This window comes from Xenopus laevis, chromosome 2L (assembly GCF_017654675.1).
Source record: "Xenopus laevis strain J_2021 chromosome 2L, Xenopus_laevis_v10.1, whole genome shotgun sequence".
Classification (NCBI taxonomy): Eukaryota; Metazoa; Chordata; class Amphibia; order Anura; family Pipidae; genus Xenopus; species Xenopus laevis.
The window spans coordinates 155,844,525-155,856,690 of NC_054373.1; the positions used below are offsets into that span (position 1 = coordinate 155,844,525).

Genomic DNA, 12,166 nt, shown 5'->3' on the forward strand with positions numbered 1-12,166 from the left:
GGGGGTCTTGGCTCACGAGACTGACAGAAAAATTGCCTGCTACAGTGTGCCTCCACCCACCAGCACGTGGTAAGCCTCAGTCAGTCTGTGCAGGAGTCTTCTCTCCCTCAGCACTCACACAGGCTCACCCCTCCACAACGTCTCTTCTCTCTCTGAAACTTTAGATTATAATGAATAATGTACCCCCTACTTAAAATTTATAAAGATATTAATAGTCACCTCGGAGTTATGTGACCTGTATAAAAGCACTCGGCCTGCGGCCTCGTGCTTTTATATGGTCACATAACTCCTCGGTAACATAATATCTTTATAAATTACAGTAGGGGGTACATTATCCACTATATAATCTACAGTCTGGTCATTTCCCTATGGGACCAGACTGTAAATTATATCCTTATAAACGGCGCGTTCTTCCGTCAGAACGCGCCGTTTATATGCTTAAAGAGACAGCACTTGCAGCTGCTGCTCTCTCCCCTACCCTTGTTTCCCACCATTTTGGCAAGCGCAACATTTTTTTGCTTCCCCCACATGACACGATCCACCTGTTTCAATCCCTCACATGTAACTGCTTATTTTTCCTTCCTGTCACGTCTCACGTCTTCCTCTCAGTTGCCTCCCTGCCGGTGTTGCTCCCTTACTCACTCGATTCCTCTCCATGCTCGCTCCCTCCTCCCATCCATTATCTCAAATCTCGGCTCCCCCTCCTGTCCACTATCGCAAGTCTCGCTCCCCCCTCCCATTCAAAATCTCAAATTCCGTTCCCGCTCTGTGTCGCTCCCTCCTCCTTCCCTGGCCTCCTCCCCCCTCCCACATCTCTAATGCAGCTGAATGACCACGCAGAGCAGGGTCCTGCAAAAGAATCTGAATAACATGCCAAAGAAATACAGGTACTAAAAGGGATACAGGGAAAGAAAAAAAACAACAAGGAGGGACAACAGCAAAAAAAGTATTGCATTTTGTAAAAAGCAAAGACTGGAAGTAAAAACTGAACTGAACTCAGAAACTGTAGATTATAATGAATAATGTACCCCCTACTTAAAATTTATAAAGATATTATTAGCACCTCGGAGTTATGTGACCTGTATAAAAGCACTCGGCCTGCGGCCTCGTGCTTTTATATGGTCACATAACTCCTCGGTGACATAATATCTTTATAAATTACAGTAGGGGGTACATTATCCACTATATATATACCCTGTAGGTGCCACGATCACTGGTTTGTTTACACTGACAGAATGATTGCTTAGCAACCATTTTTGGCGCCATATTCACAATTTAAGCGTCTCACTGTGCACAAAGCTTTTCACTCCCTGATGAAAGTTCCTGTGAGGAACTGAAACGTTGGTTCAGTCCAATAAACCTCCTATTTATCTTCTAAGATTTGTGTTGCTGTTTTTTTTGGTGTGCCGTCATCCCACATTACTTATTGAAGCTTTTTCTAGACTGGCACCCAATCTTTTATTTTTGCTGTAGGTGTGCGTTCGTTCTCTCTCTCTCTATAAATAAATAAATAAATTGTATTTATTTATTTTTTCTAACACATGAAAATATTACATATACACATAAGGGGAGTTGCACAAACTTTGGTGGCTGTGCTGATCTACATTCTAGGCCAAGGCCTACATCAACTTTTGCGCCTGGCTCTTGTATACTGCCTCTTGTATACTGCCCAAAGCCAGTTCCACATTAAATAAGCCATTGAGTATCTTTGGAAAGAGAGTAGTCCTTATATGCACAAATCAATGCTGATGTGCACCCACTGAATGCATTATAATTCAACAGAGCAACAGTTAAATAGAAACTATCAATAAAACAAAGATTAAAGGGGCTGTTCACCTTCCAACCACTTATCAGTTCAGTTGATTTCAGATTGTCCACTAGAAATAAAGACTTTTTTTCCCCAATTGCTTTACATCTTTTATTTTTCAGTTTTTGCAAAATTGAAATTTAAAGGGGTTGTTCACCTTCCAAAAATTTTTTCAGTTCAGTTATTTTCAGATTGTTCCCCAGAAATAACTACTTTTTGAATTACTTTCCATTATTTATTTTTTACTGTTTTTCCAAAATCTAAGTTTACAGTTGAATGTCCCTGTCTCTGGTGTAGATTCTGAGCTGTTACAATTTTGCAACATTTAGTTGATACATTTCTCAGCAGCATCTCTGGAATATTAGTGACTATTGTATCAATTCTAACAGCTGCCTGCAATGAATCCCAGAGATTCTGCTCAGCAGGGACAAAAATAAGAAATGTATCAACTAATTGCATCAGTTTATAACAGTTTACAGGGTCGGCGACCCCTCCCTCCCAGAGCAGATTTAGAAGGTGAAAAACGTTGACACATAGAAAATGATTGGGAAAAGTTATTTCTCATGATCTATCAGAAAACAACTAGTTGTTTGAAGGTGAACAACTCCTTTAATGTTCCTGTCTCAGTTCGTCAGCTCAGTTACACAGATGCATTATCTGAACGGTTACATGTTGCTACATTGGCATTGCTTCCTGTGCCTATGATATTTTTGAATGGTAAAAAAACAAACTGAGAAGTAAACTTTTTTCACAAAAAAAGCTTACATTAAGGGGCAGATTTATTAAAATTTGAAAACTGATTCAAATTCCTTTTTATGGTCAAAACGCTAAAATTCTAATTGATAAATCTCAAAATTCAAATTGATTTTGGATTATTCGCAAACCCTGGCCCTTTAAAAATTCAAATTCGAGTCGACTATTCGCCACCTAAAACCTGCCGAGTTCACGTATAAGTTAATGGGAGAGGTCCAGGCACCAATTTGAACATGTTACGAGACTTCCTGACATTCAAGGGGTTTTTTTTGGAGAAAATTTTTTATTTGAGTTTAGTTGAATTCGATTTGAGTTTTTGAGTCAGTAAAATTAGAGTTTTAGATATTCAGATTTTTTATTAAATAAACCCCCAATCAAATTTCAAGTACAGTATATTTAAATTTTTTGAAGAAAAAAAAACTCGCATGATTTCGAAATTCGACCTTTGATAAATATGCCTCTAAATTGTTAAACACCATTAAGGCAAACACATAAGAGAACACAAACATAAGGCTAATGTCATACCACCCTTTCTCTCCACCAGCAGAAAAATCACCAACACTGCCTGAAGTGTTGGAAGGACATCATTACACCCATACGTTATGGAACCCGAAAAGGATAATTGTTTCCCTTTTCTTTATGAACAAATCCAGAAAGGGAGGTATAGAAGTGTGTATACTGCCGATATGTCAAATGGTATCCTCTATATTTTAATACAATGGCATTGCAGATATCTTTTAATATATTTTAGCAATCAGAATTGATTCACAGCAGTTACACCACCTTCAAAATGACTCCCCTGTTTGTGTTTTTTGCCTTAAAACTCTCCCCCAAAAAAAATTCACATGCCCGCATCTTGATTATCCATCATACTTTATTCATCTTTGTTTCAGGTAAAATATTTCATTAACTGTTGTTTTGGCAATGATGTAAAAAACAAATACCCAAATCAAGAGAAATGTTGCTGTATTTGATCAAGGTTTAGAAGAATCAGTCACCAACTATAAAAAGTCCATGTAGCCCTCAACTTCTCTAGAACCATTAGCAGCTTCAGTATGAGACTCCTTTTTGAAACAAGTGGTAAATACAAAAATGTTTTTCAACTGTTGAGTTTGTTTTTGCAGCAAACTGCATGGGTGTTTTTTGGGCCTTTGTAAGGTGTGAAGAAAGAAACCTTTCATACATCACTCATGCTGTATACAATATGCACGTTGTAGAACTACTCCTGGTCACTAACACGGTACTCACTCCTGGATGAAGGGCCAGTTGTGGCTGTTTGAGAAGACTCGCTTCCAGTCCTAGAACGTTCCTGATTATCTTCACTGCGCCAGCTAGGATGCCTGTAAGTAATTAAAAGTAATATTAATTTAATGCTATCAAGTAGATGCCGTAATTTATGTGTAAAAAAACCTGCCATATACTGTGGAGTAGTCTGTGAATAAGTTTTAATGAAGTTAGGAACATTTTTTAAAACAAAAGAAAAACAACAAGGAACTGGAGGAGCATAAAGCAAAAGAGTAGGACAAAAAGCTCTCAACGATAGTTAAAAAGTTCATATTATGTTACTTAAAGGGATACTGTCATGGGAAATTTTTTTTTTTCAAAATGAATCGGTTAATATTGCTGCTCCAGCAGAATTCTGCACTGAAATCCATTTCTCAAAAGAGCAAACAGATTTTTTTATATTCAATTTTGAAATCTGACATGGGGCTCGACATATTGTCAATTTCCCAGCTGCCCCAAGTCATGTGACTTGTGCTCTGATAAAATTTGATAAACTTCAATCACTCAATTACTGCAAGTTGGAGTGATATCACCCCCTCCCTTTTTCCCCCCAGCAGCCAAACAAAAGAACAATGGGAAGGTAACCAGATAGTAGCTCCCTAACACAAGATAACAGCTCCCTGGTAGATCTAAGAACAACAATCAATAGTAAAAACCCATGTCTCACTGAGACACATTCAGTTACATTGAGAAGGAAAAACAGCAGGCTGCCAGAAAGCATTTCTCTCCTAAAGTGCAGGCACAAATCACATGACGAGGGGCAGCTGGGAAATTGACAAAATGTCTAGCCCCAGGTCAGATTTAAAAATTGAATATAAAAAAAAAATCAGTTTGCTGTTTTGAGAAATGGATTTCAGTGCAGAATTCTGCTGGAGCAGCACTATTAACTGATTCATTTTGAAAAATTTTCCCATGACAGTATCCCTTTAAGGGTTAGTCCACACGAGGAGATTTGGGGAGATTTTGTCGCCAGGCGACTAATTGCCTCGTCTTTTGAGCAACTATCTCCCCAAACTGCCTTAGCGTGTTTTCCCATAAGCTATAATGAAAAGTCGCCGGCGCTAATGCACACGTGGCGATGCATTTTCAATAGTCGCCCAAAGTTGCCTCAGTGAGGCATTCTGTCCTTCTATAGAATATATCCAAACTTACAAAAGGTTGCTGTTTTTCTTATAAATACTTTCTTAAATTCTGAGTGTCTTCCTGCACCGTAATTATATTGCATGGCCAAGAGGATAAGGTGTTTATTTAATGCTTTTTAAGTGAAATATAATGAAGGGTCTTTATAAAAGTGATAAGATGACCTATAAACAGCAGTCTAATTTGAGAGATTTTTTTTTCTATAGAGAAAAAAAACCCAGAGAAAAGTACCCTGCATAAAACTAGTTTTAAATATTGTCGCCCACCAGTCAGAAGTACATATAGGTTACAGGATTGGTAGCAAATGATATGTGCAATAGCAAGATATTAGACCAAGTCTATGCCAAGCAAGTACCTCTAATTGGATGGTCTTTAATGCAGACGGTACGATTAATTACCACGGGTGAAAAATTGCTTATCCTAATTAAAATATGAATTAATACCTTGTATACTCTAATAGAGAAAGATTCATTGATTCTAATATTAAGTGCATAAATGAATTCATCATGTGTCCATCAATGAGCTCTGAATTAGGTAAACTAAAGTGCAGTGCAAATAATTATAGATCAGCCAATCCTTAAAGGGGTTATTCATCTTCGAAACACTTTTTTCAATTCAGTTGTTTTCAGATTGTTCCCCAATAATAAAAGACTTTTTTCAATTAATTCCATTATTTATTTATTTTCAGTTTTTCCAAAATCTAAGTTTAAAGTTGCTCAGTAATTCAGGTGCAGACAAACTGTTACAATTCTGCAACATTTAGTTGATACATTTCTCAGCAACATCTCTGGAGTATTAGCAACTATTGTATCAATTCTAACAGCTGCCTGTAATGAAAATCAGAGATTCTGCTCAGAAGGTACAAAGATAAGAAATGTATCAACTAAATGTATCAATTTAGAACAATGAAAAATGACACTTTACACCAATATTAGAAAAGCGGTCGCACATAGAAAGTCATTGGAAAAAATAGATTTTTGTACTTACCGTTAAATCCTTTTCTCTTGTCCTACATTGGGGGACACAGGCACCATGGGGATGAAGATCCTGTTGCTTGGAGAAAGGACACTAAAAGGTTAAAGTGGCTCCTCCTCCTCCTGCTCTGGGCTTCATCCCCGCCTACCTCCTCAATCCTCAGTTTTCTGACCGAAGAAGAGATGACGAGCCCTACCAATTGCCCATGTGAAGAGAAGGAGCACCTCCCCAATGCAAGCTAAGCACGGTATGAACCACCTGCTGTTTGAAATTGTTGGTATTTGAACAACAAAAATTATATAAGATATTACCTGATCAATATTAACATGAACTAATACAGGGAGGGAAGGCCTGTGTCCCCCAATGTAGGACAAGAGAAAAGGATTTAACGGTAAGTACAAAAATCTATTTTTCTCTTGCCTAGATTGGGGGACACAGGCACCATGGGGACGTCCCAAAGCTACCCATGAGGGCGGGATTTTGTACCCCTAGTGTTCAGGGAATAACCACCTGCAACACTTTCCTGCCGAAGCTCGCTTGGCTGAGGCGAATGTATGCACCTTGTAGAATTTGGAAAAGGTGTGTGTGGATGACCACACTGCAGCCCTACAGACCTGTTCTGCTGAAGCCTGGAGAGGAACCACCCAAGAAGTGCTGAGTGAAGAAGTAGAATGAGCTGAACCCGGAAGGGTGTGGCCTTACCTCGTACCTCATAGGCCTTCAAGATTGTTGACCTAATCCATCTTGCATTGGAGGCCTTAGATGCCTTAAGGCTTTTCCGTGGTCCTTCTGGTAAGACAAAGAGGTTGTCTAGCTTCCTTCTACTCTTGGTAGCCCTGGTGTATGTTCTGAGAGAACGAACCACATCTACGTATGTAACTGTTCCAAATTTGTCTTTTGTTCAGGACAAAATGAAGGAACCAGCAGGTCCTGGTTAAGATGGAACTCCTTAGGAAGAAATCCAAGGTAGGTCTCAACACCGCCTTGTCCTTGTAAAAAATCAAAAATGGTGGACGACAAGATAGAGCTGCTAGTTTTGAAACTAGTCTAGCCAAAGTGATGGCTAATAGAAAACTACCTGAAGAGTCAGCAGAGTTAATGGAATTGAGCCAATGGCTCGAACGGTTGCTCCTGCAATACAGAAGGTACCATATTGAGATCCCAGGGAGGGATTGTATGACGGTATGGAGGTATCATCCTCAATGCTCCCTGTAGGAAGGTCTTGATGTTGGGCAGCATTGCAAGCTGCTGCTGCTGAAAAAGGATAGAGAAGGCCGATACCTGAACATTCAGTGAGCTGAGTGCCAGCCCTTATTTCTAAACCCTCCTGAAGGAATAACAATAGGCTACTTTCGTCCCAGGACTGTGGGTCTTTGGCTTTAGATTTACACCAGGATATGAATGTCCTCCATACCCTGTGGTAGATGCGTGCGAAGACGGGCTTTCTGGCCCTTAGTAAGGTCGGTATGGCCTTTTTTGGAACTCCTGATCTGGCTAGGATTATGGCTGCAAGTGTCATGCCGTTAAATCCAGCCATGGTGAACTCAGGTGGAGGATCAGTCCCTGAGATAACAGATCCATTCTGTCTGGAAGGTGGAATGGTGCGTCCACTGATGAACTTATGAGCTCTTCGAACCAAGTGTGGTGTGGCCAGTAGGGTGCCACTACAACTGTTTCTACCCTTCTTGATTACCCTTGGCAGAAGTGCCAGTGGTGGGAAGACATAGCTAGGTGAAACTGCCACGGAACCACCAGTGTGTCCATGCTAGGGCCAGAGGGTCATTGCTTCTTGTGAAGAACCTCGTAAGCTTGTTGTTGTACCTGGATGCCATTAAGTCTACTTCCGGAGTGCCCCACCTTGCCAGAATCAGTTGAAAAAACCTCTGGGTGTAGGCTCCACTCTCCCTGATCTAAGGTCTCTCGGCTGAGAAAATCTGCTATCCAGTTGTCCACTCCAGGGATACTGCGGAGATAGCTGGTAGGGCAGCTTGACTCCTTGTGCCTCCTTGGTGGTTGATGAAAGCCAACGCTGTCACATTGCCTGACTGTATTCTTACAGGTAGATCTTGAAGTCTGCCTGACCATTGGAGCAATGACAGGTAGATTGCTCTTAATTCCAGGATGTTGATGGGGAGTAGTTCTTTCTGTGACCAACGTCCCTGTACGGTTAGGTCTCCCAATACTTCTCCCCAACCTTGTAGACTGGCAACTGTTGTGATGACTGTCCACTGGTGATTGGGGAAGGGTTTTCCTGACGGAAGTGTTGTTGGTCAATGCCACCAACTGATAGAGGTTCAAACTAGATCTGATAGGGGAATCCTGCAGTTTAGGTTCGCTCAGTTCCTCCTCTGGTGTTGGAGTAAGGCTCTGCATGGCTCTGGTGTGGAGCTGCGCATATGGAATCGCAGGATGACACTATAGTCCCTAGCGCTCTCATGGCAACCTTAAAGGTACCTGATCCATTTTCTGCAGAGATGACAGGAGCCCCTGCATGGAGGTGATCTTGGATTGGGGAAGGAAGGCTCTTCCCAATGAAGAATCAAGCCCTAAATATTCTGTACTCTGGGAAGGTATGAATCGAGATTTTTGGAAGTTTATCTGCCAACCTAACAGCATTAGTGTCTGGAGATGAGTTGTGGCCAGTGCCATGGAACTGGCCTTTACAAGTTGGTCGTCCAGGTATGGTATGACACTCACTCCCTGCAGTCGCAGGTCCTCTAGAGCCGCAGCCATGACCTTTGTGAATAGCCTTTGCGCGGAGGATAGTCTGAAGGGGAGTGCCAGGGATTGCCAATGTTCTCCTGCCACTGAAAAGTGAAGGACCCAGTGGTGGTTGGGATGTATGGGGACATGCAGGTATGCATCTTTGATGTCGATCACCGCCCTGAAATCCTCTATGTCCAGGGACATTAGGACTGACTGGATGGATTCCATCTTGAAGTGGTGCTTCTTTACATGGTCGTTTAGTGCCTTTAGGTCTAGCACCAGGTGAAAAGATCCATAATTTTTGGGTACTATAAACAGGTTTAAGTAGAAACCGAAGCCCCTTTTACCCTTGAGGGAACGCCATTACTCCCGCGGAGGCAGTCAGGGTGTGTGGAACCACATGGAAAGCTGAGTGCCTGGGTTCTGTGGTAGGGAGCCTTGAGATGGAAAATCACCTCGGAGGTAGCTGAGCGAATTCTATGAGATAGAAATGATCTGTAGGACCCAGGGTTCCACTACTCTATGCCGTCACACCTCCCGAAAGTGACTTAAGCGTCCGCCAAAGGGTTTAGCTTTCAGGGGTGGGCACCTCCTCATGCGGAGGCTGTTTGTCCCGTGCGGGCTTAGGTGCTGCTCTGCTTCCTGACCAAGAAGTGCTCTGCCTTGACTGGAATCTGGGGCGGGTCGGAGCTTGTTGCTTTTCATGTTGGGACCTCTGGCTCTGTAGCTTGAGAATTTTCCTTCTCTGTTCAGCACCAAAAAGTTTTTTTTTTTTTTTTTTTTTTCCCGAGAATGGGAGACCAAGCAGAGACCACTTCAAGGTAAGATCTGTTGACCAGTTTTTTAGCCAAAGGAAACGTCTGGCTGCAATGGATTATGCCGAAGCCCTTGTGACGAGCTTAGCCGCGTCCAGGACTGCTACGCAAATTTATGTATTTGTGTCCGCTATCGGAGCTAGAAAGAGGTATGTGGAGGGGTCTTCTGAGCCATGAGTTGGGCCACCTGTTCCACCCAAACTTCCATTGACCTGGATACCCATGGGGTGGCAATAATAGGTCGTAGAGTTCTGCCTGCTGCTGTAAAAATCGACTTGCAGAAACCCTCAAGACGTTTGTCGATAGGATCGTTAAAGGAAGCCGCATCGACTACTGGAATGGTGGTGGTCTTTGACAATTTAGAGACCGGTGGGTCCACTGCTGGGGGTGAAGACCAAGGTCTGTAAAGTAAAAGGATAAGTTTGAGTAAAGAGATGGAAAATTGGACTCTATGGTCTGGCGTTTTCCATTGTGCTTTAACAATGTCACCCAGCTGTTCATAGGCTGGAAAGACACAAGAAGACTTCTTTTGCCTCTTAAAAATGTTAGTGGTTCGCTCTGCTAAAGGTGGGGTGTGCCTGAATCAGGCTCTCGACCTCTCATTGTGATCTAGGGGTATCCTGATCCTATTCATCTGCGGATAGGATCTGTCCCTCTTCCCAATGCCTCTTCCTGTTCATCAGGCAAAACTGGTGGGGAAAGGGGAGGTCGCTTTGTGGCCGACTGCCGAGTGACCGGTCTGTGAGGCTCTGTAGATAGATGCTGTAGGACCTTATCTAGAGTCTCTGGAACTCTGGCTAGGTTTTGTAGACCCGCTAGAGATAGAGCGTACACCAATTCAGAATCCAAGCTCGTTTGATTAGCCGTAGCTGTCGCAGAGCTGGCTGGTAGGGCTGTGTGGGATTGTAATTGTGCAGTGACTGCTGCAGTCTTACAGGCTTCACATATTGGCTCAGCCAAAACACTAGCAAATTTAGGTCTGCAAGTAGCCCATGCCAAATACTAAATTGCATTGGTGGTACATGCAGTTGCCTGCTTGGGAAGGGACTGGTCATCTGCCCTGCCTGCATGGCTATACTATGTAGTGCAACCCAGTAAGTAAGATATTGGGGAATATTAGGAGAGTCCAGAGGAGTGAACCACTTCTCCCTTAGAGTGCGATCTGTGGAGACAGAGGGAAGTAGTGAAAAACCCCACAGTAGGTCCCATAGAGAGAGGGAAGTGTTAATCCCCTAGAGAAAGAGTAAGGGAAGTGTAACTACCTGTTCACCAAGGTAGGAAGGAATGGTGCCTTGTTCTTCTCTGTGAGAGACAGTGAGGCTGGAAACGCTCAGTACTGGAGAGAGAGATGCGGACCCAAAATGGCCGCCAGAGAGGTTTCCCGGGCTTTGGTATAGTACCTTAGTAAGATGGCGCCCGTGAGGCGCGTGTGCAGCGACTCGTGCACAATGAAATAGACGCAGCGCCAGATGGTGGCGCGAAAGGTCGCTGGGAATGGCACTGAGTTACCAATGCGGGGACTACTTTTAGTGCTGTTGTCCCATTATGATCTACATATATAAAAGCATTGTTAGAATTCTGTTCCATGGAAAATATTACTTAATATTGATTCATGAGAAAATGTATATTGTAACCTTAACATAAATATCAAATAAAAAGCATGAAACAGGAGGGTGATTTAGACAAACTGTGTGTTGACAGTGTCTTTATATCTTCTGATGACCAGCTAAAGGTCTACTGGTAGATCCCATCTACCTTTTGGACATCCCTGGCCTAGGGAAATCTTTGTCAGAGAATAGCAGTCTGTGAGAGAATAGCAGTGAAAGTGAAACTAAATGCCTAGGAAAATCTGTGTGAGAGAGTAGCAGTGAAAGTGAAACTAAATGCCTTTCTGCAGAGCTGACAGGCAGCATGTAATGGGGGGAGGGAGGAGGGAATTGACTTACCTCCTTGTGCCAGCCAGGAATGCTCAATAAAAGACATACCCTCCGTCGTGGCTACTGGTGCAGCCTCCGGAGAGCGGGAACCAGTGCCCAGGGTAGTGTGGGGGGGAGCTCCCCAGCCTGCAGCCTCCGTAGAGCGGGAAGGCTATAGAGCATCTTCAGATCAGAAGTCCTTGGCTGGAGGGGTTCTGGAAGAGAAACACTGACCCCTAGTAGTGGCATGATACTGAATAAATCTGTACCATTGCTCCCAGCCACGAAGTGTCCATCCTCCTTCTGAGGACACTAAAGAAAACTGGGGATTGAGGAGGTAGGCGGGGATGAAGCCCAGAGCAGGAGGAGGAGGAGCCACTTTAACCTTTTAGTGTCCTTTCTCCAAGCAACAGGATCTTCATCCCCATGGTGCCTGTGTCCCCCAATCTAGGCAAGAGAAAAGTCGTTATTTCTGGTGATCTATCTACAAAACAACTAGTTGTTTGAAGGTGAACCACCCATTTAATTAATTCTAATTATACAAAGTAAATTTTATTTGGTTAATTCATCCCAATTAGTTATTTAAAGTGATACTGACACTAAAAATTATTTTTCAAAATTGTAATCTACATTAAAAGTTACCTATAGGTCATGTTTTTTTCTGACAGTTCTCCTTTTGTAAGTAAATGTTACTTGAAGTTCCTAAACCTGACTGTTTTGCCACCATGGCTGTCCCTTATTACCCTGTCAGTTAGAGTTTCTAATGCTAC

General features: G+C 42.6%; 1 protein-coding gene across 2 annotated transcripts in view; it reads right to left on the reverse strand.

The window, feature by feature from the left end:
* eif4b.L (eukaryotic translation initiation factor 4B L homeolog) overlaps positions 1-12,166 on the reverse strand; it is a 40,945-nt gene that overhangs the window by 9,996 nt on the left and 18,783 nt on the right. For both annotated transcript variants that reach the window (XM_041582596.1, XM_018247586.2), the window contains exon 10: positions 3,809-3,900. In XM_041582596.1, the coding sequence (XP_041438530.1) occupies positions 3,809-3,900 (92 nt within the window). The remainder of the gene's footprint in view (positions 1-3,808; positions 3,901-12,166) is intronic.